Below are 25,417 nucleotides of genomic sequence, written 5' to 3'. Positions count from 1 at the left end.
GCTGACCAGTGGCTATACTACTGCAGAAGTCTGGGGCCTGCTTTTGCTAGGCGCTGGGCACTCACAGCGCCCCTTCAAGTTGATGCTTGTCATGGTAGCTCCGCACCTCTCAGGATTAGGCCCTTAATGAGCAATTTGTAGCGGCAGCTCAGAACCTCAGACTCCTACAAATCAAAGCTGCTGGCGAGACCTGTCTGATAGCTAATATCTGGCTAATCCCTCCCTCAGCACTGCATCCTGCGGCAGGCCTGCCCCCTGCTGTACACTGGCTAGTTGAGTGTGCTCTCCGGTGTCCCAGTGAGCAATCTGGGCACTGCAGCAGAGTGAGCGCTAGGATGAAGCAGACAGGGGCCATGGGCAGAAATTTCCCTCCAGAGACCCAAGGCTGTAGAACTTGCTCTTCATGTGGGTCCAGCTGAGCCCAGAGCTTGCTAACTTCAGGGCATGCTGCCAGTGCCAGTGTTTTCATAATAGATGGACTGATGCTGTCTCCTCTGGGGGCCGGACCCTTCCAACAAAAGAAGAGGCCAGAACCCAGAGGAGCTTCCTTTTGTGTAAGGGAATGCAGACAGAGAGGCCAGATGCACACTGGTGGGTGGTTTAGGTAATAGAGAAAATAATATATCTCATATCTGCCCTGGGATCTTCAAGAGGAGCTAGAGCCATGTCAGGGCATGGTGTTGTTCTGGTCCAACTCTGTGGCCACCAAGAACGTCACTGTTCTTGGAATACACTGCTTCAAAAGCCAAGGCCGTGACCACTCAAGCTAAAGGAGAATCCCCAATAGCTGTTACCAGTGCAGAGCCTATGACACACAGATCAGCAATTCTGAGTCTAGCCAGTCTAGGTTATTGGTAGGCTCTCTCTTTATTATGAGCAAGTGTGCTGGCATTGCATTTGGCTCTACTTTCATGGTTTCTGACAAATGTGTTTCATAGTCAATTTTCCTGCCTCTTACAGAAGAAAATGCTGTGCCAGACTATGGTGCCCCCTGCCTGTGAGATGAGTAGGTGGTGCAGCCTCTCATGCTTTGTATGTGGCTGTCTGGCGCACGCTGGGAGTCCTGAAAGTTTCATTCAAGAAAAACACCAACCTGGGTAAAAGCATGTTGAGGGTGGGATGGGACTTGCATACAGCAGAACCCTGTTTATCTGATCTAATTGGGACCGTGGCCAGATCAGATCAACATAAATCCAAACAACTGGAGAATGGGAAAGTGCAATGTTGCAGCGCCCTCTAGTGGTCACAGGAGAGATCGCCCCCTTCTGGACCTGTGTGCGCTGATTGTCCAGTTAGCAGGGGTGGGTCCAGGCACCAGCGCAGCAAGCGCGTGCCTGGGGCGGCAAGCCGCGGGGGGCAACCTGCCAGTCGCTGTGAGGGCGGCAGTCAGGCGGCCTTCGGCGGCGTGCCTGCAGGAGGTCCGCCAGTCCCATGGTTTCGGCGGCAATTCGGCGGCGGGTATGCCAAAGCCGCGGACCGGCAGATCACCCGCAGAAACTGAGTCCCAGAATGGATCCTGATCACTCTGTATTTAGACAGAGATCAACGTCTGTTTCAGGATCCTCCTCGTGAGGCAGGGCTGTGTATGAGCCGAGCACTGGACTTGGATTTTGGACATCTAGGCCCTGTTCTTGGCTCTGCTGGATAACCCTGGACAAATAATTTGATCTGTGCACTTTCCTTTCCCCTTATCTGTACAAGGGGCCTGGGAGTGGGAAGATACCTGTCTCCAAAGGCGATGCTCAGCTTATTCATGCGTGCAAAGCGCGTTAACATTCTCGGATGAAAGGGGAGGGGTGGGAGGGAGAATGTGATTGTAATGAACAGGCTGGTGTGCATAGGCAGTACCACCTTCTGCTGGATGGAATCAGCACTACCCTTCGCTGTCAGTGGAGTGAAATTCTCCTTTAGCTTTAGCTCAAGTGATTGCGGCCTGGGATTCTGAAGCAGCAGGAGGGGATTGCTATCCTTGCTGTTGCTGTCAAGTTCCATGTGGCCAAAGTGTCCTAAATCTCCCTCGGCTGCTTATGTTATTTTTTCTCAGGGTTGTGTGTGTGTTTCTTTTTTCTTTTCCCCTCCCCATCTCAGTCAGGGACACTTTGTAAGTCCTTTGTTTTTCTCTTCACAGGATTGGGACAGTCAGCTGCTGACAGCTTTCCAACAGTCCTTTGTCAGTCATGTCCCACTGATGTCAGATACCATAGTGAGAGATTATGGGTGACGGGACTAATCAGTTGCCAGAACCAGGGAACTCGCATCTGCTGGTCATGCACCAACATCATCCCTGTGGGATCCCATCATTCTCCAGTGACCATCAAACCAACCTTGCATGCAATTGTTTTAATTCTTTTCCTTGGGCAATTCCCCAGCTTAAATTGACTTGAAGCCAAAGACACCCTCCCCCTGGAAAGAAAAGTCAGACAGGAACTGTCAGCAGGGCAGGAAGCCATAATCCAAGCTCCCCAGCCAGAAGCTCCTCCATGAATCCCGCACAGGTTCCCCACAATGCAGCACAGCCATTGCCTTCCGAAGGCTGCAGGAATGTTATCGAGCTGTGGTGGGAGTCACTGCTGGATGCCTTGCTTCCATCCAGCCTCCTCCCCCTGCGCTGAAAGACAGGGCAGAGCCATTACCCAGCAGACAGAGGGCAGCAGCTCACCCCAAACACTTGGGAGATTCTGTCCCCCTTGGTATCATCTGGGAAAGCAGCTCGGCTGCTGTGTTAGAGAAGGCAGGCAGGATGGGTGTGATCCAGCCCAACCACTCCCCTTGGCCTCAGTGGACTTTGGCGCAGGCCCTGCCTTGGCCAGCAGTACGTGGGCTCCTGAGCTCCTTGGTCAGACTTCTGTTTTAGATCCAGCCCCAGTGAAGTGCTTCCTGGAGTCAGCAGCGACATCTCCAGGAACCAGCACTCCAAGCGCGTACCTGGGGCAGTAAGCCGCGGGGGGCGCCCTGCTGGTCCCTGCGAGGGCAGCAGTCAGGCAGCCTTTGGCAGCATGCCTGTGGGAGGTCCGCCGGTCCTGCGGATTCGGCAGCAATTCGGCGGTGGGTACACTGAAGCCGTGGGACTGGTGGACCTCCTGCAGGCATACCGCTGAATCCACGGGACTGGGGACCTCCCGCAGGCATGCTGCGGAAAGCCGCCTGACTGCCATGCTTGGGACAGCAAAAAAGCTAGAGCTGCCCCTGCCTGGAGTGCGGCTCCATTTTATCCCTTCAGAGGCAGCTTGCACAGAGCCAGCTACAGGTGCCTGGTGTGCACAGTGGTTGCAAGAACCACCAGGTGGCAGAGACAAATAGCTCAGCCCCACTCCAAAGGCCAGATCCCTCCTCCTCCCCCTAGACAAGGTGGCACCATCCCAGCTGCTGCTCCCTATTTACCCCATAACAAGCAGGGCTCCTGCCTCCCCACAACTCTTCCCTCCCACCACAAGGGTTTCAGCACCCAGCACAACAGAGCGGTCCTTCCACCCCTACAGGAGAACCCTCACTCAGCCCCTCTTCTCCAGTCCCCTGCAGTGGCTTCCTCACTGTGTCCTGACAAGTGCTCCCCATGACCTAGCAGCCACCCCACTCTCTCCTGGGGTACCTCCTTCCCTCTGGATTCCCATCATACCCCACCCCAGACATCCACTCTCACCCACCCCGCCCCCAGCTGTCAGCTCCCGAGCCACTGGTTAGCCTCACTGTGGGCCAGAGCTCACACCTACCTCAGCTGCAGACAGCATTATAGTCAGCCAGGGCTCGCTCCTCTGCAATGGGAAACAAGAAAGCCAGAATTACACCTGGGGAAGAGTGTGCAGAGTCTGACACCAGCTCCCTTCAGCCACAGCTTGGAGGCCAGGAAGAGCCTCAGCTCCCTGCCTGTATACACAGCGGCCACCACAACCCACCTGGCTGGTAGTAGTCATAGACTTTGATGTTGGCTGGTTTCAGGCCCTTCACCTCGATCTCTTGATCCAGTTGCAGGATGAAAGTCTGTGACTCATCGCTCAGCTTGTGGGGGTAGGAGGGAGACCAGCAGGGAAAGGGAGGGATAGAAAGAAAGAAGTTACACACCTGCCTTGGTCAGGGCTTGATGTGACTTTCTCCACTTAAAGCTCTCCAGGCTGTTAGAGGGTCAGGACTTTAGAAAAGGAGCAACTACTAGGATTGGCAAACACCAGACAGAGGAACAGGGCTATACAAGCTTCCCCACTGCACAGCTCTGCCCATGTCCCTCAGTCCTGCCCTGCAGCCCCCTGCTATTCCAGTGCTGGGCTCCCCACACAACTCTTCCAATGCCCCTCAGTCCTGCCTTGTAGCCCAGCCACCCCCACTTCTTGTCCAGACCAAAAGTTATTGCTCAAATTTACCTTCTCCAGATAAATGAAGATTGCATCAATTTTCACCTCCGTTTTCCTAACGAGGGGTCTCTGCTGCAGCTGAGATAGGAGATAAGAGAATTTCTGAGCTCCTCCTCCTCCCCCCAGGGAAGGGAGTGTGAGAGGGTCTATAGGTTCAGAGGGATGGTGTGAGAAGTGCCCCGCCCCTGCCCTTATGTCAGGTTTCATTTCCTCAGGCATCCCCTCATGGAGAGTTTAGTCATAGATTCTGAGTCCGGAAGGTACCACTGTGACCTCAACACAGATCATAGAACATCCCCAAAATAATTCCTAGAGTTGGTTTAAACATTGTCAGTGATGGAGAACCCACCATGACCACTGGTAACATGTTCCAGTGGTTCATTACTGTCACTGTTAAAAATGTGTGCTTTACTCGTGATAATTCTTGCAGGCCCAGGGAAGAGCAGGGTCCTGCCCGGATGCTCTCCAAATGAGCTGGGACAGTCTCCCCCTCCCAGGAGCGAGGGGCATGGATATGGTGTACATGGCTATGTACAGCCTGTAAATCCTCTTTGCAGCAGCTGGAGCAGTTCTGGGTCTGCCTGCTGGACATAAGCTCTGATTCACAATCAGGCCAGCTGCTGTTTGGTCTGACTCCTCGCCCAGCTCATGAATGCTAGTACTGCTCCAGACACAGGGGAGGGGAGGCTCCAGATTCCCAGAAGCTAGGCAGCCTGGGAGTAGTGTGTAGAGAGAGATCAGCGGTGGCCCAAGGTGGTACAAAGGCTCCAAGTGTTATGGAGGGTTGCAGGAGCAGCTGAGTGAGGGCCAAGCAGCGAGTGAACAGAGGGGTCCCCACAGGTGTCTAAGAGCCTCTGTCTGTGGAAGCCCCCTCCCCTCTCAGCAAGGACAGATCCCACCAGTGATTCACCACCTCACCCTTCGCCATGGCCCCCATTCTGATGCCAAGGTTCCTTACCGATGTGCGGGAGCCCGAAGACAGACTGAATCCAGACAGCAGGGAGACCTCCACAATCACCATGTTAGAAGTGACTCTGCTCCCGATGTAGCTGGAAGTGGGGAGATGGTCAGACTGTGAGCAAGGGCTAAATGAGGCTGTAACATTTCCTCCCCATCAGTCCTCACCAGCACTATCCCTCCTATGCACAGGGACTGGTGCTTAGCGTCCTGGCAGGGAGATGAGGCCTTGGCATTCAAAGATCTGGGGGCTAATGGGATCACCCTGCTCTGAGCTGTCCCACCCTCTTGGGTATCCCTCAGTGATTCCCTTCTCTGTATTTATCAGACTCCTCCCCCAGCTGGTTAAAGCTGCAGGACCCTCCCACTGTCCCACCCCCTTGACAGGCACCTGGTCCTGACCTTCCTCCCCATCCCTCCCTGCTCTCCTTTCCCCACACGGATAAGCACCCCAGCCCTTTGGCTTGCCTTGTTCCCAGCTGCCAAAGCTCTCTGCATCCCCCAGCCAGGTGGCCTGATCCCCTGCCCATCTCTGACACTCCCTGCTCTGCTCCAAGCAGGGGCTGCGTCCCAGGCGAGTGGTGTATACATGGGGGGAAATCGCAGGGTCACCTGACGTGGATGCGGACAGTGAGGAAGCGCGCATTGCCCTTGGCGCAGTCGATCAGCTGTGTGGTGACGCGCAGAGAGAAGGTCACAGAGACCCGTGGAGGGGGCTCATTGTATCTCAGCACTGTCTGCAGAGGAACAAGAGGAGGGGAAGCGACAGATCGGGAATGCCGTGCAGAGGGAAGGGGCAGAATTCCCACCCCCCAACCAGCAGCACTTCCCCCTTGTCTCAGACACACTCCCCAGTGACTCACCTGGGCGTAGACGCAGCCGCTGCCCTGGGCCTGCACTGAGAACTCCCCGGGGATTTCCGTTAGCACCGCTTGCTGCAGCAGCAGCCGGTTCTTGTGGGTGACCTGGAACTTCCTCTCAAAGCTCCCCTGAGACTTCACCGTCACTGTCACCTGTGCCAATGTGCTGAACGTCCGGGCTGCGTACTTAGCCAGGGCCTGCAGTGCGACCACCGTGTCCTGGCGAGGGAGAGACAGCTACCTCACTGTTTGTGTCAAACCCTGCAGGCACAGGGAGGGATCTGTGCACCTGGGGGATACCCCCCTCCATTCCCCAAGTGCAGCGGGATCTGCACCCCTGGGAACGAGTGCTAGGCTTCTCCTCCCTCTGCCTGAGTACAGGGGCACTCCCCAAAGGAATTAGCCCCAGCATTCACATTCTCTGTTCCTGAGTGCAGCAGGGGCCACAGCCCACAATATTAGCACTGGGTACATGGCACCAGCTCCCAAGAACAACCACCCCCCAAGGCACTAGCACCTGCGTTCACCCTCCCAGGCAGTGGGAAAACTCCCCCCAGGCAAAGCAGTGCTGGTGTTTGCTCTCCCAGGGCCACAAGGTTCAAAAAAGCTGCCCTGTGTGGAGATTCACCTCCCAACCTATTCCTCTGCTTGAGGCCCTAGAGGGAGGGGGGCTCTGTCTCTGGTGGGAGCCGCTCATCACCTGCGTGGAAGCAAACCCTCCACGGGCGTTCTGCTGCCGAGCCAGCCAGGCCACGATGCTGGCAGCAGTGGCCATGTCCCCTGCGTTTATGCGTGGTTTGGAGAGGTAAGCCAGGAGCACATAGGCTGTCAGCTCAACATCCATTGACTGAGTCCTAGGCCAGAAATCTGTGGCAGCCGGGGAGCTGGGCTTGGGGCTCCAGTGGATTTGGCCTCCTAGGGAAGGAAAAAATAACACACAAGTTACCTGAGGGAAAACACATCTCCAGAGATGGGGAAAGCCCTAGAGGAATCATCCCAGTCATCCCCAGGGGCCCAACCCAGAACTCAACCTCCCTACAGTCTGTGCTCTGGGGATTTGTCCAGTCCTAGATCTCAGTGTTCTGAATGATGGGCCTTCCACCCCTTCCCTTGAGGAAAGTTGCTCATTCTCACAGACTCCTCTGTGTTAGGAAGTGTTTCCTGATTATCCAACCTGAAATGCCGCCCTTTGCTCTACTGCAGCCCGTGAGATCCATCCCCACAATCCACTTCCTCTTCCTTCTTGGTGATCACACCCTTCACATACTGTAGCCTGTCACCATGTTCACTGTGACTGTACAGCCAGCCAGCAGGAAGTGCTCCAACAGCCCTAAATATCCTACAAAATCAGAGTGTTTGTAATCGGGGGGGGGCGGTTCAAAAGCACTCAGCCCTGGCCTACCTCTGCTCCCATGGAAGTCGGTGAGAGTTTTGCCATTTGCACTTGCGTGTTAGGTTTTAGTGCTGAGTATGTCTGAGCAGGTCTAACTCCTGGATCCTGCAGTGCAGTTAAAGGCCACGAAAGCAGCCCCCTGAGCCCCTGTTCAGTCCCTCACAAAGCAGCCTGCCTGGCTTTACAGACTTCAAACCCCACAGGGCTTGACCAGCGCTGCTGCTGCCGACTGACCATTCACACCACCCTGGGCAGGTGTATGCTCCTTTGGCTCCCAGCAAATCAGACGACAGTCTCTGCCCTGAAGAGCTGCCAGTCTAACCCAGTACCTGATTTGATGGCCTGTTCATCCAGCTTGTACAGCAGCTCCTGGGTCACCTCATAGTCCCCGGCCAGGGCAAAGGCGTAGGCCAACACGGCTTCCGTGTAAATGTTGGTGACATTGTGAACGGCGTGAATGAGGCAACGTAAGGCGGCCTGCACCATGCTGCCCTGTGCAGGAGAAGATGACCACACAGAGGTCACATCTCAGACAACTGGTATTTCTTTATCTGCAGGCACGTACAAACCTGGGGACAATTGCACTCACTTCAATGGGCTTACACCAGGGATGAATGAGACCCCTTGAGACTGCACTGGCACAGCAGCTACACTGACACAGCAACACTATGGGCCAGACTCTGATCTCTGTGAAACGGATGTAACTCCACGAATGCTACACTTGTGCAACAGAGCAGAATCTGCCCCACTGAGTGGACTTTAACTCTACACCGCAACAGCTCTACAATGTGCCTGCCCTGGAGCTGCACCAGGACTCCTGCGTTACTAACCCCCACTGCTCTGTCACACCAGACTAATTATGCTGAGTGTGAGCTTCCTCCAGGCAGTGCCTAATCAACACCTGGCCTGGCAGGTGCCCTCAGAGCCCTGCCCGCGTGGTGCCCAGCCATGGAAACGGTTGCAGCAGCAGTGTGAGCTTCTCTAAAGCAGTGCCCCATCAGTGCCTGCCCAGAGGGATTCCAGCCCACTCGGCTTCCTCACAGCAGCGCCCAGCTGGGGCCCTAGAGGAGAAAAGTGAGAGATGGGGGATGAGGTGGGCGGGCTCACCTTCAGTGGCTGCCCCAGCTCCAGCAGTGCCGCGGTGATGTAGGCCCCCAGGGAGATCTCATCATTCACACCGCCCTGTGGGAAGTACCAGCACACAGAGAGATGGGAGAGTGGACACACAGCACAAGTTAGCAATCAAATGTCATTCTAATGGGCGTGTCCCCTATGGAGAGCCCCGGGGCCTAGTCAAGACCCATTTTCCCATTTAAAGGGGTTTCTAGGGTTGGGGAGGTGTCTCCTTGGGGTGTGTCCCCTGTGAGAATCCTACCCCAGACTCTGTTCCCTATAGGGCTGGTGAGAGGAATCCCAGGGCTGACCTCCCAGGATTTTCCTTGACCCCCACAATCCTTTGCAGTCACAGCGTCTGCCCATGTGTGCTCAGTCCCCCAGCTCTCCTGTCTGGCTTGCCTGCTATTTACCTTCATGGAAGAGTGGAAGAGCCTCCCTTTGTTGGTAAAGCAGCCGCTGGGGAGCTGGTGAAGCTCCAGCCATTTCAGGGCATCTTGAATGTTCTTATCATCTATGAAGATGGATTTTTTGGCTTGTCCAAAACTCTTAACCACAAATGCCGTCAGCCTAGGAAGGTGGGGGTGGGGAGGCATGGGGTGAGACAGACGGACACAAAAGCTTAAATTCCTCCCCAGCAGAAGCCCATTGAAAGTGAGAGATAGAAGTTCCCCATTTTGGCCCATCCAGCCCTTCTCTGTTGGACCAACTCAGCATGGCCTCCCTACAGCACATGTCTAGTGCTTTGTCCAGTCTAGTTTGAGATGTGACGGGCCCTTGCTTTCTTCTCCTGAGAATCAGTCCCCACCTCTTACTACCAGGAAGAGTTCCTAATCATCAATCTATATTCCCCCTTTCTTAATTCCATCCCATGATCCCCAGGTAGCCCATCATGCCGCAATCACTAATTCCTCTCCCTCCTTCTTGTTTATGTCTTGCAGATACCTGTGGGCAGTTGTCTAAAGGGACTGGGGGGTGGGGGTGATTATGGCATCACAGAGCCACGCCAAGCAGATTCAGCAATTTCCATTTCTCCTCCACCCACTGGATCATTTTGGTTTCTCTTCTCTGAGCTCTCTCCAGTCCGTCAATGGCTTTCTGCCCCTAGGATGCCCAGAGCCATAGAGCGGGGCACTAGCTTTCCCCACCCCTGCCCTGCTCTGTGGGGCGATGCTTCTGTATGTGCCACCCAAAACCACACTGGCAATCTAGCAGCCTTATCACGTTGGCAACTCCAATCTAATCTGCTCTCATTAGGTCTTTCTCAGCGTCACTGCTCCCAGTGAAGGCATGCGTGTATCAGATGATCTTTCCCCAGCTGTGGTAGCAGGCATCTGTTCAGGCTGAGCATCAGAACAAGGGAAGGCACCAGCTCTTACCACGTGTTCCCCTCTCTATCGCGCTCCCCAAAGGCGCTGTAAGCACCATGTCTGTGCTTATACAGGAGTTGCCTCTGGTACCCTGGGGAGAGAGGAAAGAAAACTCAGACATAGGCGCCGACTCCGTGGGTGCTCCGGGGCTGGAGCACCCACGGGGAAAAATTAGTGGGTGCTCTGCACCCACCAGCAGCCAAGCTTCCCCCCCCTTCCTCCGCCTCCTTCTCTGAGCGTGCCGCGTCCCCACTCCTCCGCCTACCTCCCAGCGCTTCCTGCCTGACTACCACCAAACAGCTGTTTGGCTGCTCCGGGAGGGAGCGGGAGGAGCGGGAACGTGGCGCGCTCAGGGGAGGAGGCGGGGAAGAGGCGGGGCTGGGGTAGGAGTTTGGGGAAGGAGTTGGAATAGGGGCGGGGGGGTGGAGTTGGGGTGGAGACTTTGAGGAAGGGGTTGGAATGGGGGCGGGGCCTCATGGAAGGGGTGCAGTCGGGACGGAGCTGGGGGCAGGGTGGGGTCAAGCATCCACCGGCGGGAGCAGAAGTCAGCGCCCATGAACTCATATACTGCACAGCAGTGCCAGGGAGAAGGCCAGTAGTGACAGGGGGTGCAGGAGAGGGGCAGGAGGCTATTGGCACAGCAGGTGCCAGGTTGGATGCTAGTGGAGCTGGGCTCAGGGTACTTGCCACTGCGCAGGAATCCCGTCGCCCTCTCCCTGATCTCTGGGGTCAGCTGCCCCGTCTTTTCCAGATACTGCAGCACGTAGATGATGGGAGCAAACAGCACCATGTTCTGCTCCCCACAGCCACTGGGCATCTGCACCAGCCGGTCCAGGTTCTGCAGCGCCGTCCCCATGATGTCACCTGCCAGGGTAGAGGGGAAAAAACCTTCAGTGCAATCTTAAATGCTTTCTTGTGGCTGATCATTCAAAACAACCTAGGGTGTCCTGCCCAGTCCGGTTCTGACAACTCAATCTTTAATTACCAGGATGAGAGCTCTGGCTGGTGGGGATGCAGAAGGGGGCTCATGGGAAGTTATGGGTGTTTGGCAAATGTCTAACCTGGGGAAAACAACACAGGTTGGATACAATGTGAACCGACTGGAAACCTTTGCCACAATCCTCCAGTTAAAAAAGCTGCACTGAACTGTAATTACAATGAGCCTTGCTTGTAAAAGGACACCAATGGGGCTGTTTCTCTGGCTGTGCTAGGGTGACCAGATGTCCCGATTTTATAGGGACAGGCCCGATTTTTGGGTCTTTTTCTTATATAGGCTCCTATTACCCCCACCCCCTGTCCCGATTTTTCACATTTGCTGTCTGGTCACCCTAGGCTGTGCTGACAGGTGACCAGGTTACACAGGGAGAGTAACACAGAGGCACTTTTGCAGGGCCTGAGATTTTACTGGCCTTTAAGTAGGGTTACCATATTTCAACAAGCAAAAAAGAGGACGGGAGGAGCCCCACCCTAGCCCCGCCCCTGCCCCTCCCACTTCCCGCCCCCCCAGAACCCCCAACCCTCCCCCCGTTCCTTGTCCCCTGACTGCTCCCTCCTGGGACCCCTGCCCCTAACTGCCCCCCGGGACTCCACTCCCTATCTAAGCCTCCTTGCCTCTTGTCCCCTGACTGCCCCAACCCTTATCCACACCCCCACCCCCAGACAGACCCCTGGGACTCCCACGCCCCATCCAACCACTCCCCACCCCCTGACAGCCCCCCCCAGAACTCCCAACCCATCTAAACCCCTCTGCTCCCTGTCCCCTGACTGCTCCGATCCCTCTCCACACTCCTGCCCCCTGACAGCCCCCCCAGAACTCCCAACCCATCTAAACCCCTCTGCTCCCTGTCCCCTGACTGCTCCGATCCCTCTCCCCACTCCTGCCCCCTGACAGCTCCCCCCCAGAACTCCCAGCCCCCTACCCCCCGCTCCTTGTCCCCTGACTGCCCCCTCCTGGGACCCCTGCTCCTAACTGCCCTCCAGAACCCCACCCCCTACCTAAGACTCCCTGTTCCTTGTCCCCTAACTGCCCCTTCCTAAGACCCCCCCCAACTGCCCCCCAGGACCCTACCCCCTACCTGTACCCTGACTGCCCAAAACTTTCTCCACTCCCCTCCAAAAGCCCCCCCCCGTTTCTTGACTGCCCCCTCCAGAACCTCCCTGTCCCTTCTCCTGCCCCCTCCTTACCCTGCTGCTCAGAACAGGGTGTTGGGCTCTGTGCCAGCCGGACACATGGCTGAGCTCCCCTGCAAAACACAAAACCCGGTCCCTGGCCCTGCACAGGGTTGCCGGAGCGGGCTGCAGGAGGAGGAGCTGCCGGCCGGCTCAGAATGCGGGGGGGGGGGGTGGGAGGAGGAAGCTGCTCCGGAGTCCAGCCCGGGACTTTCCTGCAGCCCTCCCAGCCGGGGGAGGGGGAAATCCCGGACATTGTGAGTGCTTTACAAATTCCCCCCGACGCTATTTTTAGCACACAAAAGGAGGACATGTCCGGGTAAATCCGGACAAATGGTAACCCTACTTTAAGGCAAGCAGATAGTGTTAGTAGGTAAGTGGCAGCTCGGGTGTCATTCTGTTTCATCACTGCAGTTGCCTCAATCTTTTATCAGGCCAGATCAGAAGCACTGAAATCCAAACAGGACAGTAGCTGTTCTCACCTGACTGGAAGTGGAAAATGCTGTAAATCTGAGGGAGGGAAAGCCTTGTTCTCTGTTATATCCCAGGGGCTTTCTTAAATTAAGTCTCTTATAGCGCAGACAGGAGCCCCGACCATGACTGCCTCGTCCTGTAGCAGTCCTGTATTGGGTCACTAGGCAGCACAGTCTATGAATGAATCCACAAGTCAGAGCCAGAGAGAACCTCAGGGTCTGGCTGTGTCCAGCAGCCTCAGTAAAGAATCCCCTTTGTCTTCAGTACAGCCGAGGCCAGTCTGTTCTCCACTGCAAGGCTGCGCTATAGCTGTGAAACTCAACACGGCTGTGAGCATTATTGAGTATATCCCAGCCAGGCTCCCAAAGTCCTGTCCCAGTCGGCACTGGGCTCATTGTAGGCCTTGGCCTGCATTCTCTGGGGGCAGCCTCTTTGGTCCAAAGTCCTGCTCAGGAAGGTGCAGGGGATCTTCCCCCAGGACACTCCCTTCCCCTTTAAAGTTGGGGTGCCAATCTAGAACTTCTGAAACAAGGTGGTTGGAAAATCTTGCAGAGATTCACTAATAAACAAGCATCAAATCTTTTGAGGCTTCCCTTGTCACTAATGGGACATGGCTGCCCAGATCAGCACCTGTATGTCTGTAACAGGAGTCAGTGAACTCACACTGGGGCAACTTACCCAAGACAGAGATGGTAGCTCTGGCTGATCCTTTCACTGCATTAGCAGGGAGGGTGAGGGACACAGGGTCTTTGACTGTATTTCCTGATGATCACACGTTAAAGAAACAGCATTAGAAATCAAGCTGTAAGAATCCACCCAAGGAGACGAGGTGGTAAGCAATAAATCAGAGGTGTTCACATCTTGATCGCCTCCATCATCCCGGCCAGTGCAGTCCACTCTCCAGGGCTCTGGCTAGTCCCAGTTTAAAAATTCCCCAGTGATGGAGCTCCCAACACTCCTCTGAGGGAGACTCTTCCAGCTTTGTTATCATCCTGTCTAACGTACCTCCCTTTGCTCATTTTCACCTGGCTAACCCCATTTATTCCATCACATCCCTCACCAACAGCCCTTAGTTACTTGTTGTGATCCCAGTTAGAGCAGTAGTTGTAGATCCTGCACTAACTCTTTACAAGGCACTGGCAGAGTGACTATGGAGATAAAATGGCATCAGAATATGAAAGCCATTACCCCAAACTCCAAGCATATAGATTCAAGTTTGGTCACCACTTGGCTGGGTATCTTCCTGGGAAAAACCTAGAATGCTGCAGGGAGGGGCATGGGGGACTCAATGGGAGAGGGGTTCTTCCCTCTGAGTTATCACTGGCCTCAGTACCCCAGTGTGGTGCTAGGGGGCGCTGTGCTAGAGGTAACTGGATGGGTGGCTCAGCAGAGGGCGCTCTCTCCCCAGGTTGCGTGGTAGACGCAGTGGAATGCCAATGGGAGGGATTATTTTTTGTCTTTTCCTGTCACGCCGAATGAGAAATACAGTTTTACATATTCCTTTATCTGCCACCCCTGCACACCAGTCCCATTCCCTGCCCCCAATGAGTGCAGGGACAAGGCTCCTGAAACCCCTCCGGTGCAGCCCTCCTACCTCCTCTAGGGCACAGCAGGCAGCTGTGAGCCTTCTCCACGAGCACTCCCTCCGGCTGTTGGAACAGAGACAGGGGCATTGGAGGGGACAAACAGGGTTACAAACAAGATTTCCAAACAGCAGCAAAATCCATGTGTGATTTCGGGTCTCAAGGGGTTGTGCCCGAGCTGTCAGGAGCTTTACCCCCATTAGCCTCGGGCTGGGGTCTCTCTCCTTTTAAACCCAGAGGGCTGGGCTGGAGCTGCCCACCACAAGGACCCCAGTGTTCCAGTCACAGTCAGGTCAAGGGAACAGGAAGAACAAACCTAGAGGGAGGCAGCACCCTGGTCTGTGATCACATGCCGGAGCTGACGTCTGATGGAGAATGGAGGTGAGAAGAGCACAGATGGGAGCGTGGGTATGGCGTGCAGGGTGGCATGGGAAATGGTGCCGCAGGGAGGGTATAAGCAGGAGAGTTAGAGGAGCACTGGGGACAGCAGTGACTGGTGCAAAGGCTTTGGGATGCTGGCTCCAGCCAATGGCACAGAATGAGAAGTTTGTTCCCCAAACTCTCCTCCCCCCTTCAACTAGGGAGATGGGGACAGAGGGAAGCCTGGCCTCATACTGACCCGGACTATCAGGGGTTTGATCAGTGTATCCTTCCGTGGCATTGCTGGAGGGAAGGTCCTCCTGCCTCCACACTGTGGCGTGTTGTCCATCACCACTGTGCTGACCGTTATATTCACCGCCCCTGTCAATCAAATTGAACAGTGTCTGTTTCTCACAACTAGTGCCAGGCTGAGGCCATGTGCCCCAGCTGACATTTTGCTGACACTGATCAGGCGGAGGGCTGGAAGGTCTTAATCTAGTTGACTAGTCAGGATTGCTGACCCCTGGTGATTTTGGCCCATTAAGAAGATCACTGTCAATGGCAAGTGCCTTCAACGCAGGTGGAGAGGGAAGACTCAGCAGCTCCTTGGAAACTGGAGTCCCTCTTTATTGACAGGCTGGGTCCAGTATGGCAGCAACAATGCGAGCTTGCCCTGCATGTACCTGTGTGCCTCTCCCTGCCCCAGGTCAATAAGAGTCTGCCCCACCTTCAAGGGACATGAGAGAGGGACTCCAAACCCCATCCATCCTGTCAACAGATGGGGGAGACAATTAGTGCCAAGGTGGTTTTGTGTCTTCTCCTACTAGGAACTGGACTGAGAGCCAAGTGGGGACCCAGAGGTGAAAGGCTCCATTTTACACTCCCAGTCTCTCTGTGCCACCCAGCCCCTCTTCGTCACAGTCCAGTGGTGATGGACTTACTCGCCCCTCCGCCGCTGTCCCTGCCTTACCCAATGTTGTGGCTGTCACGCTCCATGAGAAGGTTCTGGATTCTTCTGCACACAGGCAGTGGATGTACCTGCAGCTCCTGCACAGCTCCACCCGGAAGTCTGGGGATTTAGCCAGGGACACTTGGATCTGAGCGAGCGATAGAGGTAGGCAAGAGATTAGCACAGCCTGGAAAGCCCAGCTGCTGGATGCAGAGCTCTCGGGCACGGCAGGGACTGCTCCATCGGGCGTGCTGCCACGTGGAGTGGCAGGGCACTCACCTGGATGCACTGCCGCAGGTAGTTGAAGACGGTGGCCTTTAGGGTGAAGGTCTCTCCCCGGACCACAGAGTATGGCAGCGTCACATCCACAAAGAAGGGCTGGAATGTCACAAGACTCGTGGTTGGGGCAAGTCCAAAGCCCAGCTTGGCCATGCAGAACATCCCGGCTTTCCACTCAGTGATGGTGTCAGGCACTGTGACTGGGACGTCCCTGTTTCCAGTGGGACTGAGAGCGGGAGAGCCATCACATAAAGCAATTTAACCCACCACCTTACAAAGGGAGCAAAGCCAGGGTCCCAGGCTCAGTGTGTGCAGTCGCAATCCTGATATTATGGAGCAGCCAATAACCCTAATCTCAAGACAACTCTCTAGTCCATTGATATTAGCCCTCCTTAGGAATGAAAAAGAGATGGAAAGAGACTTTGTACTGGGCCATATTTGGTCCATCCCCCAGGCCAGGATGGCTCCCTACAGTCTGTTCTCCTAGGCTTTGTCCAGGGCTCATTTTAAATGTCCTCAGTGACGGAGCTTCCATCTCCTCCCTTGCGGAGACTCTTCTATAGTCCAGCAGACCCTCATTGTTAGTGTTTCCTGGTACACTCCAGATTTGTGGGTTCCAACCCAAACATACTGGGAGTGGGAGCCACACTTTGCATTCAGCTGGGAGTGTCTACCGAGTTGAGAACTTGGTGTTGAACCAAGTAGAGGATGCCCACTGAGTGGCGATGCTTGGTCTTGAACCAAAAGGAGTGTTTTTCTGTGTTAAGTGTGGTGAGAGCTGAACCTTGCTCCCCAGGTTCCCAGCTGGGTTTTGGTTTGGCACATTACAAATATAGAGTTCAGCTACAAAATTCAGACCCAAGTTGGGGGAATTCAGGCCCTCTCCACAAAGATCTTTGGGATCTTTGAATTCGGGCTTTTGCTTCCACTGCAGTGAGTCTAATCATGTGATCCACGCTCAGAAAACCCTTCTGTTTCAAAGAGAAAGACCAAAGGAGACAACCCCTTGCTCTGGGACAAAAATAGGTGTTTGGAGTCAGTATAAATACATTTGATCTGCTCTCAAGAGTCAACAGTGACTCCATTGGTACATCTGGTATGTGGGTAGAAGGGACCTGCCATGATATTTATGATCAAAGACAAATGAATTAAATGTGTCTTGCTTGACTAAGGACAACAAAGGGGTGATAACTGTCTGGAGGTATGTAAAGACCAGGTAGGTTCAGGAGGCTACAGAGAGATAATGTAGGAGGAAATGTGATAGAAACTGAGCAAAGTAAGAGATTCTGGATGTAGATCAGGAAATATGCCCTAACACTTAGGATCTACTGACTGGGAGAAAACCTCCCCAAACGGAGCAATGGAAACTCCATTGCTTGAATCACCATCAGCCAGGACTAGATAATGCACTGGAGAATGTGTTGTGAGAACAAACCTGTACTGGCTGGGACAGTGGAGGGACTGGTAAATCTTTTCCATTTGGGATTTTAAGAATTCTTACATCTGGCCTTTAATACAAATGCTGGGGAGAAATCACTCAGACTTAACAAGAAAGGGCACAGTTTCCCTTCAGCCCCCAAGGCATTCCTCCAGCTGCCAGTACCTACCCGACAGAGATCAAATCCCAGAGCCAGGTTTCAGGGAAATACTGGCGAACTCTCCCTGGGATAGTGGATTCTGGAGGAGCCTCTGAAACAAAGAATACAGATTCCCCGTCAGGATTTGGGCAGCTTAGCCCCCTCAGTCCCAGACTGTCCAGCGCTGGGACGGCAGGTTCAGCTGGCAGAGGGAGGGTGCCAGGGCTGATAGTCTGTGAGTGAGGGGTTAGTCTGGCACTGGAGATGGAAGATTAAGGACAAAGCCACGCTTACTTCTGGAGACTGGCCCCCCATTGGTCTCTATGCAATGCCCCCAAAAGTGCCAAAGCTGAGAAGGAGCCCTGCCCCTCACTGACAAGTGGGTGCTGCACCCATTAGGGGCAGTGGGTGTTCCCAGCATGGGGCACATGGTGAGAGATGGCTGGCAGCTAGGCTGTCCCAAGGACCTGGAAAGAGGAGCCTGGCAGGGGGATGCACTTGGGATTGGGCTGAGGTGATGGGAGCTCCTATGGGAAAGGAGGGGAAATGGGGAAAGGAAAGCAGCATTGTCCTAGGGAGGCTAGGGCCCTGGGGGAAAAAGAGAAGGGGAGGCCTCCGTAGGGTGACCTTAGCGGAGGTTGCTTATGCTGTGCCTACCCATCAGCACCAGGGCACTGCCGGTGGGGCTCGGCTTTCCTCCCTTCACGCTGGGAGAATTGCAAGTGCCACTGTGATCCTCTGGTGGGCCCTGCTGCCTCAGTGCATGACCAGTCACATCACTGCTCTCCTGCCATTGGCAGCCTACTGTGTTTGAATTCTGGGCCTGATCCAAAGGCCATTGAAGTATCACCAGGGCCTTAACGCAGTGTCCCAGATGCACTAGGGAGGGAACATGAAGACAACTCCACCCGACCCTAATCTCCACCTCTTGGCATCACACTTCTCCAGAGTGCTCCCCCCACAATGGATCTGTGGTTTAAGTCTGTCCCAGATCAATGGGATCTGTGCTCACTCTGTCTTGGTTTTGGATGGCTCTTTTGCTGGGAGTTGACTGCTGGGGTGTCCCGCTGCCCCCCCCCCCCCCGGACTTCTGAAGGAGCAGAAAGAAAGACAAACAAAGGAGAAAGGAAAAGGGGAGAGTGGAGGATCTGTTCAGCAGCTTGGGGAAGAGGAAGGAAGTACTGAAAAGAAACAGCAGAGACAGACAACCATGAAATGTTTGAAGAAGCCAGAGGGTTTAGAGAGTGCAAAGTGAATAGCTACAAAGGAAATCACTGTTACCTTGGCCAGCAGAGGCAGAGTTTTGAGAATAATTCGATAGCAACTGAGCAGATCAGGTAAGGTTAATTATAGTTATAAATTATAACACTTTGTATTGCTCAGCAACAAAGGGGCTCAAAGCACTTTGCAAACAATAATGATTTAAGCTTTATAATCCCATTGTGAGACAGCACAGTATCATTATCCCCCTTTTTCAGATGGGGAAACTGAGGCACACCGCAGGCGTGACTTGCTCAGGGCAACACAGCAGGCCAGTGGCACAGATGCGAAGAGAACCCAGGTCTCAGAACTCCCTGTGCTGAGGACTAAGCACTGGGCAACTCTCCCTTCTGGGTTTTGGCCTCAGCCCTGGTTTTCTCTCAGTATCCATTGGCCAGGCAGAGGCAGGGATACCCATCCAGCAGCTGGAGGGAGGGAGTGAATAAAGCTTACCCAGGATGCTGATGGGCCTTAGTGGGGGTGCTGTCGGCCTCTTGTCCACGGGATAATAGCACTGAGTCGGCTTCTTTATCATGAGGTTGGAAAAGATTTTCAGGCCTATGCTCTGTTACGAAGAAAAAGAGTGATGGGGCGGGAGAGCAGCAGCTGCAATATGGCAAGGTCAGATTCATTAATAACCGTGATCTAATCTGAGCTGCTGGGATCAGCCCTGCGTCTGGGGTGGTGTGGGGCTGCTCTGCCTCAGGAGGGGATGCACCTCAGACTCCTGTTCCCCTCTTGCTCTGGGAGGGTGGCACATCAACTGCATCCCTTTCTGGGGTGCAGTTTACTTCCACGCTTGGGCCTGCCAGCTCCAGTGGCAGGCACATGGGGGCGGAGCCATTGCCTGCCCCCTCCCGGCACACTGGGAAGGAGTAACCCATCCGTGCTTTGTGGCTGTTCAGAGGTCTGAGCCTCATTGCCCGTAATTCCCCTGCATGGCCTTGTAGGATCATGGCACAGCCTTGCCCGCTGTGACAAATCTATGGGCAACGGGGGCTGCGTTGCACACGGTGGGAGAGTGCCCACTACTGAGTCACCCAGACAACCTCCTAAAGGCCCCATTTGATTCTCAACCCCAAGCACTAACTGAAGCCTCCAATCCTCTCTCCTCATCAGAATGGGGAGTCTCAGAGACTCGGATTGGCCATTTAATGTCCAGTGACTCCAGTCACCTGCCCAATGTCGTCGCACCGCCAAGGAGTGCTGTGTTCTACTGCCACCAATCTGAGGTGCCCACCTCGCCTGCCCTGCCCCAGCCAGTGAGTGTCACTGCCTCGCTATTAGTTGGGAAAGAGTAAAGAGGGGTAACACTTATCCCTGGAGGAAAATGATCTAGAAATCGGGAGTGTCCTGTAATGATGAACTCTAGGCGCTGCGGCACAGTCTCCCCAAGGGATGAGGTGGAAGCAACACACCACTTGGGACGCTAAAGCTAAGAATGGGGGAATAGACTGCAGAGAGTAAAGCTGTTGGGGGAGGGCACTTTCCCATTCGCATGTGTTTTCCCGGGTGTCATTTCCACGCAAATTCCAGGAAAGGATCAGAGATAATTACCCTGAAGAGGTTAAAGACATCCAGCTGATAGGGATACCAAGGCCTCCGTGACACCAGTGGTAATAAAGGTGGAAGTCGCGCACATAGATCTGGGTATTCCTCAACTTGGTGGGGGTACCCATGGCGGTGTATGAAAGGGAATAACTCATAGACCTAGGGAAACCAACAGAACGGAAAGAATCAGGCAGAGAGGAGCAGGTATCTATTACCCTCACACCATCCCAGAGACAAATGTCCCACACTTGCCCCTCCCTAGCACAGAATCCCCCCCCCCCCTTCACCCTTCACCCCAGAGCCCCAGCTTTCACCTCCAGCCCCTTCCCCAGCAGACCTGCTGGTTCACAAGTCACTCCCCCTTTGTGTCTTCTCAATCCATCCCTGGTCCTGGGTGACCATGACTCTGAGGGACAGACAGTCACTCACTGTTTGATTGGTCAGCTCTTTCTCTGGCCTCGTGAGGACCACGCTCTTGTCCACTGCCCGGACTGCACACACCGAGCCGGAAGCCGCCTGAAGCTGGAGCTGGACTGTCGATCCTGGGAGAGTTTCTTTAGCTGAGAAGCCCATCTTCACCTTGATCAGCACATGGGGAAAGCAAGCAACAGTGGAAGAGAAAAAGAGATGTTACCTTTATGGGCCTTCCCACCCCTCCATCTCCACCCCTCTTTTTTCTCATCCCCACTCACAGCTGGCAAACACCCTCTCCAGCTCTTTCCTCTGCTCACTCACTCTTTGTGCCTCTGACCTGGCTGGCAGTGGGGCCAATGGGTCTTTCCTTTCAGTCCCACCCAGTGTTCTGGTTGGGAAGACATGGTGGCTAGGTCTTTTCAGTGGAGATCACCCAGACCTTTGCTCTTGTAACTCTGTCCCAAGGCTAGGCACAGCTAGCAGAGCACTGCTCCGTGCACTGAGACAGTAGCTGATCCCCACTTCACACTCCGAACTGTCCCACAGAGGCCGACTCCCCCCAGGATTCACTGGCTCCCTTTGAGGCAGATTCTGGGGGCCCCAAAGGCCATCTCTGACAGCAAGAGATCTCTGGGACAGGCAATGCAGTGATAAGTCCCAGGGTAAATGGCACTGCACAACTGACCACATGCATCCTGGTGCCTCGCTTTCCTCTGTGACAGCAGGTAGTGGCCATGGCTGGATGAAAGAAACCAGACTTGATGGTCCATTGCTCTGATCCAGCACAGTGGAAGGTGGGGTACTGCATTAGGCAGACTTATGGTCTGATCTGGTATAGAAAAAGGAGTGAGACCAGACTAGATGGAGCCGGTGCCTTGACCACTCTGGATACTCTCATGCAGACCGGTCACTACTAGGTGGACGCTCTGTGCCCCTGGGACCTACGCTTTCACACAATGCTTGCACCCATTTTCTCCCCTCTGAAGATTCTGGGGCTCCGGATTGCCCAAGGTGCACCAATCCCTCCCGGCTCTTCCCACTCACCAACACCCCCAGATTCCCTCATCAGTTGCAAGTCTCACCTGGTTTTTGAAGCACATGGCAACATCAAACTGGATGCTGTCGGCTGCCACCCCCTTGCTGGGGAAGATGGCATACACCACTAATGAAGGGGCGGGTGTGAAGTCGGAGGTGAAGGTCAGAGGGATGGAGAAGGAGCCTTTCAGTGCTTGATAGAGAGAGAGAAAAAGTGTTTCCATCACAACTCCACCAAGATCTCCTCCTATCCCCTCTGCCTCCCTGAATGTCTAATGCACCCATCACCGTGGTATCATGGCATCTCCCACTATCCCTCCACTCTCTTTTCCATGTCCTCCTCTCTGCTCTATCCTTCCCTTAATCCTTTTCAGTCTCTCCTCCCTTCGCTCCCTCCCCACTCCATCATTCCATCCTCAGTTTCCTTTGTCCCAGCTGCTCTGATTTCTTCCCACAAGCCTCTCTCTCGCCTATTGCCTATGTGTTACAGCTATGCCATGGAACCAGGTCACTCAGAACCAAGGGAGATTTCAAGGGAAACCTATGAAACATCCATTGGCCCCCAGGAGCCCTTCAGTAACTGGCTCCACCCTCTAGATCAGCCCTGGGACCAGGTTTCAGAACTCACTGCTCAGTTTCCCAATCCGTATGTTCTTCTGGCCCCTAACAACAATCCCGGCTTTCCCAGTGACCTGAGGGAGGAGAAAAACTGGATGAACCTGCATGTTGTTATCCCCAGAATGCAATCAACCCCACCCCATGCACCCAAGTATAGCACACAGGTTGTACCCTTGATGGAACTGAGGCTCTAAGATAAGGGTCTTTTCACCGCTAGGATACTGGCTGATTCAGGGAGATCAGGGAATGGGATGAGGAGTCTTTTCCCCCAAGGGAACCAGTTATGAGTCGACCCCAGGTCAGGGGCAACGGATGGATAGTGAGTGCGTCAGGGGATCAGGGTGTGGGAGATGGGGTCTTTCACCTCCAGAGAACAGACTCTATTCAAGCCTGGATGAATAGTGACCAGAAGTCATTCCCACTGGGTGGCTGTTTGGCAGCCTGTCTGAAAGGAATGAGGGGTTCTCAGTCCAGTTCCTAGTGAGAGAAGTGTGCACATCATAAAAACCCACCATGCTTATTGATGCTGAGTGGCTTACCCTCGGCAGCCTCAGCAGAGGCCAAGGATGGAATAAGCCACACAGACTGAACTCCTCTCTCACCCATGGAGATGTCCCCAGGGCCCAGCTGAGGGTCATGTTGTGGAGAAGTTTGAACTGCTGCTCCACATACTGCACCCAGAAGTATCTGAGTGCCTGTCTATCTGGCACTTTCCCTCAGTGCCAAATTAAGTGGCAGCTACAGCATTTCCCTATAGGCTTCAGCTCGGCAACCCACCCCAATGTGGGCTGCTCTCCCCTTCCCCATACATGATTATCCCTCCACTGTGACTCACGTAGTAGGCGAAATCCATGCGGCTGGCTCCTTCTCCCAGGTCCTTCCGGCTGAGGACAAATGTAACCTGGACATTCTGCTGCAGCCCACAGGGCAGCGTTCCCGGCAGTGGGTGTATCTTCAGGAAGCTCTTGGTTGTGACATGGAATGGCTGCAGGTACTGGTAAGTGTTCACATAATCAACGTTGATCTTCCCAGGTTCCTGCACCAGATCCTCCAGTTTGAATCTTCCCTAGGATAAGGTCACAGACACATAGAAATCAGGGATGAAGACCTGTACAGTCACATTTTATCTCCTCCTTCTCCCCCACCCACACCAAGGCAGTCTATGCTCTAGGGCTTTGTTCATGACCAGCTACAAATGTCTCAAGAGATAGGGCTTCCACCACTTCCCTTGGGAAAGGCTATTCCTAATAACTCTGCACTGCCAGAGCTGTGTGGGGAGCCCAGGACTGGAATAGCAGGGGGGCTGCAGGGCAAGACTCAGGGGTGTTGGCTGGGTTGTTTAGTTCCAAATCTTCACGTTCATGAACACAAGTGTTGAATCTTCTGGACTTACCTCCAAAGAGACCGACGAGCTATTCCAGGCAGTTGTGTCCATGTTGAATGAAGCTCTCCCAGTGCCATCTGTGATGTATGTTTTGTTAAACCGTCGCCCCATGTAGCTTAGCATGAGGTAAACTTTTGTGCTTTTCATAATATCCCCACGATGATCCTGTAGTTTAATCTGGTTGCACCACAGAGGGACATAAAAACTATGATCACTTATCTCATTTAGTTCCCTACCCATCAGCGTCCGGCCCATGACTAATGCACCTCCAGAGCACTGATTCCAATCTAGCCCCAGAGCAGGGGCACTGGCTGGCTCAGGGGAATTGGAGCTGGCTCTTTTCACCTCTAGGGCCCTGGTTCCAGTCTGGAGCCACGTCAGGCAAAAGGGATATTAAGCTTTCCCACCTCTAAAGCCAAGTATTCAGCATCAGCCAAGTTGAAAGTGGTTGAAAATTGTCCACCCTCAGCTATATGGTGGCCTGTGTGAAAAGAGTTGATGTGGGTCAGTCCAGTTCCTATTGGACAGGGGTCCAATCGCATCTGCTAATGGCATTAATTGACCCCTTTGTTTGACTCTCAGCAGACATCAGAGGTGAAACTACCTAAGCAAACTGGGGAAGGGGGGTGGATGTGGCATGAAAATGCCTAACTCCTGAAGAGTGCAGAGAGCAATAACAGCACAGGAAAACCCTGGCGTGAGGGGACATGTCCCCCACAGGTAGCTGTACCTCTGGAGCTGATGCTGAATGAACATCTCTGCCAGCCCAGTGGGAGTACATCTAAAGCAAGGCTAAGGCCCATTGGCAGGGGGGAGAGGGAGGGAAGCTGTATGCATAGTGGGGCCAAAGAGATCTTGTCAGCTCTCCAACAGGTGTTGGTTCAGCACAATTTATCAGCCACTAAATTCACTTGCAAACTAGGGGAAGGAAAGAGAGGGGGAGAATCACCTTCCCTCTGTAGGGGACTCCAGGGATGTAGTAATCATCCAGCTTCTCAAATGTGGCAGTCACCGCTGTCCTGGAGATGAGGAATTGGCTGGAGGCATTGATTTGCACCCCTAAGTGAAAGGGAGAGAGGGTGAGGAATGTGAGCTAGTGAAGCTGGCACCAGGGAATGACTCCACCTAGAGAATGGCCCCTGGTTATCCAGCCTTTGTTCAATTTCATTTAATTATTCCTGTAACCCCCACTGGGAGCCTGCTAAACAGTTCCTGCTTGGCATATGTACCCTTCAGAGACATGGAGACTGTTGGCATGGCGTGTTTCCCCAGAGTTCTCAAACACACCTCTGTAAAATCACTCAATGCCAACATTCACAGCCACTCCCAACCCCATTGTGAAGCAACACTGCCTCAGAGTAGAGATCTCTGCAGGATACACACAGCCCAGAACGCTCTCTGGCTCTCCTGATGCCTTGACGCAACACTCTGAAAGGAATGGACAAAAAGAGGGATGAAGAGCTCCTGATCCCCTCCCACTCCATTGGTGTGACCAGTCTGGAAATACCTCCATCTCGGTACCTTCCCTGTACCATGTGCTCCCACATGTCTCATGCATCTATGCTCACCTGTGCCGTCTTCCACCAGAGAGGCCTCTGCACTGAGCTTGCTGTCATACTCATAGGAGGTGAGGTTAAAGACTGCCATGCTCACAGAAGTGGAGAAGCAGCCCCGGCTGGTGGTCTGGAAATGGAAAGGGTGCATGCATTAGCTGTGCCTGGGTGG

The 25,417-nt window shown here is 54.1% G+C and overlaps 1 protein-coding gene across 1 annotated transcript; it reads right to left on the bottom strand.

Moving 5' to 3' along the window:
• Positions 1-414: 414 nt before the first annotated feature.
• On the bottom strand, positions 415-25,366 carry LOC101937346 (alpha-2-macroglobulin-like protein 1). The gene is made up of 28 exons (XM_008170030.4): positions 25,261-25,366; positions 24,642-24,751; positions 23,702-23,869; positions 23,144-23,374; positions 22,319-22,382; positions 21,738-21,883; positions 20,671-20,820; positions 20,248-20,400; positions 19,144-19,255; positions 17,461-17,542; positions 15,854-16,079; positions 15,596-15,722; positions 14,885-15,006; positions 14,277-14,331; positions 13,361-13,444; positions 10,727-10,903; positions 10,049-10,130; positions 9,083-9,239; positions 8,664-8,738; positions 7,886-8,048; positions 6,864-7,078; positions 6,167-6,382; positions 5,916-6,040; positions 5,305-5,395; positions 4,356-4,424; positions 3,894-3,996; positions 3,711-3,752; positions 415-2,608 (listed from the first exon to the last, which is right to left on the bottom strand). Exons 1-27 carry the CDS (start codon positions 25,337-25,339, stop codon positions 3,712-3,714), a joined length of 3,423 nt encoding a protein of 1,140 aa, XP_008168252.3. The 5' UTR covers positions 25,340-25,366; the 3' UTR covers positions 415-2,608; position 3,711.
• Between the last annotated feature and the right edge of the window lie 51 nt (positions 25,367-25,417).

This window comes from Chrysemys picta, chromosome 1 (assembly GCF_011386835.1).
Source record: "Chrysemys picta bellii isolate R12L10 chromosome 1, ASM1138683v2, whole genome shotgun sequence".
NCBI classification, from domain to species: domain Eukaryota; kingdom Metazoa; phylum Chordata; order Testudines; family Emydidae; genus Chrysemys; species Chrysemys picta.
This window is presented reverse-complemented; position numbering and strand designations above follow the sequence as displayed.